The sequence below is a fragment of the Hippichthys cyanospilos genome, chromosome 2 (assembly GCF_059441005.1).
Source record: "Hippichthys cyanospilos isolate Australia breed blue-spotted pipefish chromosome 2, RoL_Hcya_1.0, whole genome shotgun sequence".
Classification (NCBI taxonomy): domain Eukaryota; kingdom Metazoa; phylum Chordata; class Actinopteri; order Syngnathiformes; family Syngnathidae; genus Hippichthys; species Hippichthys cyanospilos.
The window spans coordinates 3,721,586-3,731,562 of NC_142370.1; the positions used below are offsets into that span (position 1 = coordinate 3,721,586).

The window sequence follows — 9,977 nt, forward strand, 5'->3', positions numbered from 1 at the left end:
GGAAGTGCTTTTGATTTATGACCTGTGTGTTCCTTCCCACTGGCAAAGGAACACATAATTGCATTCGCTCTTTTTAAAAACAATCTAAATGTAGGTACAGTTTGCAAGAAGTTAAAGCCAAAAGACGTATACAGTATGTCCAGAGGAGGTCAGAAATGTAACTAAAAACAAACATGGAAAAAAAGAAAAACATGTAAGTGAGAGGAACAGTGTTGGGCAAGTTACTTCAAAACTGCAATGCATTATTTATTACTTATTACTGTCATTTCAAAGTAATTAGTTACATTACAATATTACTGTATTTGAAATGTAAGGCATTAAACTTCTATTGCATTACCTTTATATTACTCTCACCAACATAACTGGACATAACTGTATAGGTTTTCCATTCTAAATGTAGCTTATTTTGCTCATTACACATCCAGTGGAAGGTTGATTTAAGCCTAAAAACAGTCCAAATAATTTAATCCGTATTGTAAACCCTTAAAGCCATGACAACATACAAAAACTTTTTTTTGTATTTTAATCTTAATCTTCTTAGTTTCACAGTATAGTAATGCAATGTTTATGCACTAGCCAGAAATTGTGCATTCCACAATGTCAATGTTAATATTCAAATTCAAGTTTAGTCGGCTCGATTAGGAACAGACGTTTCAAAAATAGATGGTTTCAGTAGGGTTAACGTTAGCAGCTAGCCTACATCATCGTTATTGTGTTTAACGTATTGTTTAACATGAGTTTTTGTATGCTTCATCTTGGAACACATTGACCAGAACTATTTATTGACGGCTAATAATAGCAATTGTACAGTGAAAATTAGTGTTATTTTACCTTGTCAGTATTGCTAGTTGCGACAGGGCTCTTGCTTGACAAGGTTTCGAAATGCTGGTGAATCCACTGTGGAAAGCGGCAGCATATCTTCGAAGTACGACATATTTATATCCGCCATGTGTTTCCTATAGGCTACCTCTTGAAGTGAAAGTGGCATCCCTGAGCGAGAGAATATAATAATTTTGCCTGCTTCGTTTTATCCGCACACTCAGTCTTCTGCGTGTTCTCTTTTCGGTAACTTCACGTTACTGTGGCTCCGCTCTTTATGGTTTGTCAAACTACTGGTGCTACCTGCCGAAGTGTACAGTTCTTTAGGTGTTGCACACAAAGTGCTTCCAACTATTGTATTCTTTTTGTGTTCATCTCTGACGAACTGAAAGTAATGGAAATATGTCCATCTCGTGTATGTATTGCTCAAATACAACCTGCCGTCTGCTGCTGCCACACTCCTCTCTGCTGTAATCGATACTAATAACTTCCTGTGTTTTTTGCGAATTTGGGGAAAAACACCACTTTCAGGGTAAAAATGCATTGTAATGAATTGTGTTACTCTCATTTGTACCGGGTAAAATATTACTGTTTGTGTCTAATGCATTACACTAGAGTGTTACAGCAAAAAGTAATGCATTAAAGTAATTACATTACTTTTGAAATGCATTACTCCCAACACTGGAGAGTAATATGGCAAGAGCTCTCTGGAGAAACCTGAGAAAAATAAGGGACACATAGAAACAATTATTCTGCATACAAAGATAAACTAAGCATTAGAGGAATCTCAGACAAATCTTAATAGTATTGCACTGTTTTGTAGTCAATTTAGCAGCCAATTTTTTTATCCATCTCAGGAGGTGGCCATTTTATCACTTGCTATTGACTGAAAATGACATCACAGTTGCTGGGGGCTCACAATTCGATGTACATTTAGTATGTGAAATCTTTCTGTAAGACCGATAAGTATTTTTCATTTGAACTCTTTCAGTGACGAGCGTTATCTGAAAAGGCAATCCCTCCAGTGCCAGACGATTCCAAGCATTTTGACTCATTTTTCAAGGCCGACAGAATATTGAATGACTATGTAGACGTTTTATAGCAGCATCCGAAACATCTCAACAGTCCTTCCTTTTGTTTAAACATTAACGAAAAACAGTGAAATGTGTTTGGTTTGATGGAAAAATAACAGTGAGCATATGTATACAGTATAACTACATGACAACTGTGCTCAATCGCATAATACTAAGGGGAGCGTTGGCCAAGAGTGTCATCTATTCATTCATTTAAAAAAAAAATGCAGTTGATTAGGATTTTTGTCGCTGGCACACAAACTAAGTATTTTACATGGCAAAAATTCTCATCCATGACACTGAAAGCGTTAAGCAACAAAAGTAATTGAGTTTCTCTCTCTCGCTCTCCCTCTCAGAATTTGAATGGCGTTTTAGTCAAGACCTCTCAACCATCCTCGTGAAACAGGAGGAGCCGGATGTGGCTCAAAGGTCACCTCCACAGCCCATGGAAAGCCCGTCCCTCGTCCTAAGTCCTGCCCCTGCACGGAGAGGGTTGCTATGGAGGCACACAGTGAGCAACCCACGAATCAGAAAGCCCTCTCGTTTTCTAGTTGACGTCCAAGCACGTGTTTGGTTTGTCCAGGTGCACCCTTCGGATGATGTTAAGCCTGTGGCTATTAAAGATGAGCCCAGAGAGATGGGACAGTATCTCTCCCTGCCTACTGGTACGCACAGTATACACAATTCACCCTTGTATTTGTCGACCCAATATTTTCACAGAAATTTCTTCCCAGATGATGCCCTGCAGCTTCCACCCACCCCACCCAGCAGCAACCACAGTGACAGTGACGGCTCCCTGCCACCCTCCTCCCCGCATCTTGCTCTGCCGCCGTCTTCCCCGCAGCCACAACAGAGGACCGCGGGCCGCGGCGCGGCATCCTCCTCCACATCCACAGCCATCTCGTCTTCACCGCTATTAACTGCTCCGCACGTCAGTAGACAGCTCCCATTCTTTCATTTCTTTTCCTTCTTTCCTTCCCTGATAGCTCCTGATCACCCATCAAAATGTAGCTTTAACCCCTGGGGAAATTTTTGACCCAACTCTGGCTTTTTATTGTGTAATATCACAGGAAAAGCATACCCCCCCTTTCAGTGACTTTGATGGTTGGCTTAGCCTGGACTCCCATCTTGCAAAAGACACATTTCATAATACTCTAATTATGACATAATAATTATTCCTATTTCGATTTCATAAATATATCAATATACGGCATAGTACCTTTTGCTACTATCACATTTTTATCATTTCTGTACATAAAGCCCCCCCCCCCCAAAAAAAAAAAAAAAACTAAACTAAACTTTTTGATGGGTTGAAAGTAAAAAATATGTATATTTGACGATGTTATGACCCTTTCAAAGTCAAGTTGGGTGACAATAAGGCCAGGCTAGTTAAAAATCCCCGGACACCCAGGGGTTAATGCTGTCACTAATGGCCATTATTGTTGTTTTTTTCAGAAACTGCAGGGTTCCGGACCCCTCTTGCTGACAGACGAAGAGAAGCGTACCCTCGTTGCTGAGGGATACCCTGTACCCAACAAACTCCCTCTCACCAAAAGTGAAGAGAAGGCTTTAAAGAGAGTTAGGCGAAAGATTAAAAATAAGGTAACATGACAACATACTTTATAATTATTGGTTTGCACTCCCCATTTGAGTTTTTTTGACATTACAAACAGACCTTAAGATTCAAATAATCAGCAACCCTCTCATGAGGCTTAATTTTCATCGGTCATACCTGAACCCTTGTTCAGGGTGACATAAAAAACGGGACTTATCAACAATCCAATAAAACCAAGAGTGATCGAACAAAAATATTTTGTTCATAGTCACTGAATTGAGTACTTATCAATGCAAGCCTTTGCAAATGCTAACAGATACCAAAGGGAAATACCAGGCACAAACAAAAATGCTAATGAGCTCAACACATGCAAGGCAACACTATATATAGTACCAGCACTATATAACATGCTGAAGATAACAACTAACATTTGCTAGCATGTTATCCATATTTATTTCTGTAACGCCTTAATTTTGAATAATCTATCTATCTATCTATCTATCTATCTATCTATCTATCTATCTATCTATCTATCTATCTATCTATCTATCTATCTATCTATCTATCTATCTATGTATCTATCCATCCATCCATCCATCCATCCATCCATCCATCCATCCATCCACCCATCCATTCATTCACAGTCAAGTTTTTGGATCAACAAACAAACAAAATGTGGGCATATTGTCATAAATAACAACATCTTTACAAGAAAGTACAACTTTTACAGATTATCATGGGCCAGATTTCAGAAGAGACGGAACATTGTGTGTGTCACCTACAGTGACTGCTCTCAATTGACGCCACGTGGTCCTTCAACAGTGGCCTGAGGCGGCGCTAAAAAACAACGATCAAGACAAACAAAGCACAAATGAATGAGGATGAATAAAATCAGTTCCAAAACGTCATTATTTCAGCTGCGACCCTGTACCAGTTGATCCACGGACATGTACCAGGCCGCGGACCAGTGTTTGGGGACCTCTGATCTAGACGTAATTAAAAAAAAAAAAAAATCAGCATTGTTTTTTAAATGGCATGTTTTAAGGTTTCAAATACTACAAATAATATTTTAATATTATTTTTCTTCCATCACTTTTGGTCTTAATGGAATGTTAAAAAGTTCCCAATTTTTGTCACCCTGTATATGGCATCACCAGTGTATGCACAAAACAACGCATGCAGACAAATTTGTGCAGAGCACTGGTGTGTAGGCATGTCAAGTAAAGCAATGGCTTTTAGAGTCAATTTTATTGTAAGAAATCGCCTGCAGTCTGAACTCCGGGCAGGAATGATCAACTAATTCAATGTTGGCCTGCCAATGATTTGTACGCTGATTTGTTTGGCCTACTTTAACCTCCACTGTGCCAGAATGCATTGTGGTCAACTTTCCTAAAGGCTGTTTAAAGATAAACATGGATTTAAACACCTTAATTTCATACATTTGCCTCAAAACTTTAATACATTTCATGCCAATGAAATGAAAATAATTCTATCTTTGCATTTTTTAAAAACAGATCTCAGCTCAGGAAAGTCGGAGGAAGAAGAAAGAATATGTGGAATGTCTGGAGAAAAAGTGAGTTTCCATTTTTCTAGCCAATTCCGTTATCTCTTAAACCTTTTCTTACTATTATCCTAACATTTCATCAGTATAACACCTTGTTGTATCAGTCCAGTTGAATCACAATTCACCTAACAAAACCTAAACGCAAGCCAACAGTTTCTTTCCAGCTCCTACTTTTGTACATCAAGAGAGCACACGCCATCCACGTGCCAGTAAGGGAAAAGTGAAAAAAAATGAAATCCAGCTGTTTGTAATTTGAAGGTTTTCACAGCTCAGTGTGCAGCCACAGGTCAGACGAACCTTATCATAAAAGCAGAAAATAGCCTTGTTCTATTAGTTTTTGTCTTGGATTCTAGTCGCTGTGTGAGCTCCAGGATTATCGGATGTTCCCTCAGGAAGCAAACAGCAGGCGGCTGACTCAAGGGAGCACATTTGGAATGAGATTCATTTAAAACAAACAGCAGGGATTATTGGAGCTAGGATGAGATCAATGAGATTATATCAAATTTACATGCATCTCTATGAGAAGAGGCTTTGAAGACATTTTTAAAAAATATACTTTTAAATGAGAATAAGGAGAGATAATATCATGGCTGGCTAAAACAGCTCAGCACTAATACAATAGCCTTTTGGACCAGAAATGAAATGAAATATATGAGAAATATGTGTTTCCCGTCAATCTACGCCATTATAGTAAAACAGCTAAATGTTTTGAGAAGGCCACTCAATGCCTAAAAATAAACTGTACCATAACAAGTAATACTGTATATGACCAGTGTTGGGAGTAATGCATTACAAAAGTAATGTACAGTAATTACTGTAATGCATTAATTTTTGCAGTAACTCCGTAGGTTAAGGCAGTACACACAAAAACATTGTAATATTTAATTTCGTACAAAGGACAGTAATGTGTGTTACATAGCCCCAATAAATGCTCCTATACCCTTTAAAAGTTTAATATTAAATGAAGCAGTTGATAACATGAATGTAGTGCATTTGGTTGCCTTAAGATGGCGCTAGTGTATTGTTGCTATGCAGAGAACTTTGTTTAGGTCATTTTTGTACCTTTTTATTTTACATTTCCAGCTATCATTTACAAGTCCACGGGAGCACTCATATTTATTTTGGGATGATTTTGAGCATGTAAGTTGACTTAAGTTTAGTTTAAGGTCATTCCATTGGATGTGTAATGAGCATAATGAGCTACATTTAGAGTGGCAAATCCATATTTCCAGGTTTGCTGGTGAGAGTACTGTAAAAATAATGCAATAATAGATATGTATAAATGTAATAAATGCCGTAATATTCTAATGTAACTAATTACTTTGGAATGACAGTAATAGGTAATAAATAATGCATTAGTTTTGTAGCAATTTGCCCAACACTGTACTGTATATCAGTGGTCCCCAACCGGTCCTTGGATCAACTGGTACTGAGCCGCGTGGACTGCACCCGAAATAATGTTTTGGAAATGATTTAGTTTAACAATTCATACGTTTGTGCTTGATCTTTGTTTTTTTGGCGCCGTTTCTGGCCACTGTTGATATTACATACATAGTGAGAAGGATGTTGTGGTTTTTAGATCAGCCAGCAGCAGCACCCCCCGGTCCGAGGTGATATTACATACACACCTCTGGTCCGCAATATAAATTTAAAGCGTTGACCGGTTCGTGGTGATAAAAAGGTTGGGACTGCTGCTGTATATGACATGAACAGTCTTAGTATGCTTTTAATTTGCATTTTAATTTACATATCCACGGGTATATGTGTGTGTGTGTGTGTGTGTGTGTGTGTGTGTGTGTCTGTGTCTACATATATATATATATATGTATATATATATATATATATATATATATATATACATATATATATATATATATATATATATATATATATATATATATATATATATTTATATGTATATATATATATATACATATATATATATATATATATATATATATATATATATATATATATATATATATATATATATATATATATATAGAATATGTGTACACTTTATTTTGTGTCAATAAAAGCAATTTCTTTTTCTTTTTGTTTCCCAGGGTAGAGAACTACACGTCAGAAAACGGTGACCTGTGGAGAAAAGTGGAAAACCTGGAGACAGCAAACAGGTGAAGCTCGCCAGACGTGGTCCACTTAAAGACACACAAAACTCATTCAAATTGTATGAATGAACATGAATTTTTCCATTTGATTGTATTTTTTGCATTGTCTTGTTTCAACCATGTTCCACAAAAGGTGTTTCTTAGCCTCTTTGATTGCAAAAAGTTCTGACTAACACATTTTGGGCGCTATATTCTTTGGTGAAAGTGTGAATCCTTCACGCATAAGTTATTCCTCTTATTTATCCTGCCTGTTTTTTTGATGTGTTTCAACTCATTCCCAGTTCATCCGATTCACACTGTTCCAATTTCATATTATTCCAATTAATCGTGCGACGACTGCTTCCATTTTTTTCATTCCACATATTTACAGAATTCCCCTTTTTTCCACGCCAAAAATCCCATTGACTTAACATTGGGTGATTTTACATTTCATATTTTCACTATTTAGCTCATTCATCTTGCCTTAGGGATCATTCCCATCATTCCAGTAATGCATACATTCAAATTTTTTCTCATAAATCCATATTTTTCACCCTTTAATACTTCACAATACATTTTCAATGGGAGGATTCCCCATTTATTCCCAATGGGAGATTTAACATTTCACATTTTGAGTAAATATTTAACTCATTGACTTTGCCTAAGGGACAATTTCCATCGTTCCAATTATTCATAAATATTAATATTTTCCCATAATTTCATTTTTTCACCTATAATAATTCATAATTCCTTCCCAATGGCATATTTAACGTTTCACATTTGAAGCTTCCCCATTTCACATATACATCTTTCAATTTATTCCTTTCACATTTTCATCATTACTAACATTCACACATTCCAATAATTCATAACTATTTAATATTATTACCCATACTTCCTCATTCATTCCCGCTGTTCTCACCAAAACTGTGTAATCTTCCTTCTTTGCCATTACTCATCCGATTCGCACCCTTCCAACTTTAGTCGATTCCCCCCATTCTCTTCCCACAATTCAACATTTTCCCACAATTACTTTTTTCAGTTTTTCCCTTGTATGTTTCCCTTGTATCTAACCCTTACCCTCTACATCATTTGGCCTATTCAAACCGTTCCAACCTTGTAATAATCAGACTACTTCACAGATTCAAGCCATTTAGATGTTCCACATCATTCCACCATTGGCCGCCAATCCCTGCAGCAATTTCGCCTTCACACCCAATTTCTTTAGGAATTGCACATTTTCTAGTTATGAATAGTATTGTTTTTAAAATTATCCGATTGGCTGTGGTACAGGTGTAGAGGGGGCCACATACAGACACACACAATTTGAGTGGATCTGTGCTCTCCATATAGGCAGCTTTAGATCATACAGCCATTGATATTTGTCTGCAGTTCCTCATAAACTTACTTAACATTTATACTTTTGTATCCTTGACCTGCCGCAGGATTTAAGCAAATCAATATCTTCTTCGGCCGTGGATTATTGACGTACCTCTCGCAGATAATGAAAGGGGTCACTTGATGGGGCGAAACGCCCCTTGTAAAATGGGAGCAGCACTGTATCAGCTCATGGGTCTACAAAAACACCCTTACTCTAATGAATTGTCTTTGAAAGACATCTGATAATCAGATCTTTGATAGGAAGAGATGATTGCAATTTTGGCCTCCACACACCATCATTTTCTTCATTTAAAAAAACAATGTCATGTTGCTATAGCAACATGACTGCAATCTTCTATCATCTTCTATCATCTTAGAGCAGTGCTACTCATTTATATTTTGCCAAGAGCAATAGGAAAAGGAAAAAAACTTTTCACACACCCCCCCACCACAACTTCACGCGTTGACTATAAATAAGATTATTATCTATATAATATAAAATATAAAATATAATATAAAATATAAAAAAAGTTGATATGGGTTACGGCTTAGTCTAAAACAGAAAAAAACAAGTACTTCAAAGTGCCTGAAACTAAACAAATAAACAAAAAAAGATAAAAATTAAGATTTTAAAAAATCCACAGGTCTATCTTTGATTCAATAAAATGATAAATGTACTTCCATAGTAGTTCCAAAACTCTTCAAACAAAAATACTTTGAATAAAAGACAAACATTACAGTAAAGAAACCGTGTTCTCTAATCTGCAATCAAACTCAGCTGCCCCTGTGATGGTGGCCCAGAGGCTCTTAAAGGTCCAGTATTATGCGCCTTTCCTCCCTGTCTTAAAGGGGCAGTAACATAAATGTCCATTAGGCAGTGAGCCAAAACAACCAACAAACAAATAAATAATTTTCTCGTTCTTGGCCATTCCAAAAACTGAAATTCAAAATAACTCTGTAACCAATGATAATTCCAAATGCTGTGAATTGGCTCCGACAAACAAGTCTAGATTTTTGCACTTTTGCCCAATCCCTCTACCATACACCATATTTTTCTTAATATGAAAAAACCGTTACGTTGCTATCGCAAAATGAGCGCAGTCTTCCATTATCTTGGAGGGAGCTTGGGTTGTAGCAAAAAGTCTGCAATTAAAGTTTTTATTGTGGAACACCCACCCTCCACATCCATCCCAGTCCACAGACGCTACACTCACATACACATTGTAAACAATCACTCAGTAGACCACAAACTGGTCAACGTGAGTCAACACAGCAAAACTAAAAACAAGTGTGTTCATGTTAAAGATGTCCTGTTCAAGTCAAGACCGGGATACAGTACACAATGGGCGAGAGTTATCTTTCATGTTTCATCCAACTGCATTCACTCAGAGACAGCAAGTGAGAGCTTTTCCAATGTGCTGTATATTTTAATCAGACATTAAGAATTGCAGTTTGACATCAAACAGTGTGTGTTCTGT

The 9,977-nt window shown here is 37.0% G+C and overlaps 1 protein-coding gene across 2 annotated transcripts in view; it reads left to right on the forward strand.

Moving 5' to 3' along the window:
* creb3l1 (cAMP responsive element binding protein 3-like 1) overlaps positions 1-9,977 on the forward strand; it is a 37,238-nt gene that overhangs the window by 19,308 nt on the left and 7,953 nt on the right. Inside the window, exons 4-9 of one of the 2 annotated variants that reach the window (XM_088408626.1) lie at positions 2,249-2,403; positions 2,476-2,557; positions 2,627-2,823; positions 3,348-3,494; positions 4,962-5,020; positions 7,078-7,146. In XM_088408626.1, coding sequence (XP_088264752.1) covers positions 2,249-2,403; positions 2,476-2,557; positions 2,627-2,823; positions 3,348-3,494; positions 4,962-5,020; positions 7,078-7,146 — 709 coding nt within the window. Of the gene's footprint in view, positions 1-2,248; positions 2,404-2,475; positions 2,824-3,347; positions 3,495-4,961; positions 5,021-7,077; positions 7,147-9,977 lie in introns of both variants that reach the window. The other variant, XM_088408624.1, reaches the window with a different exon arrangement.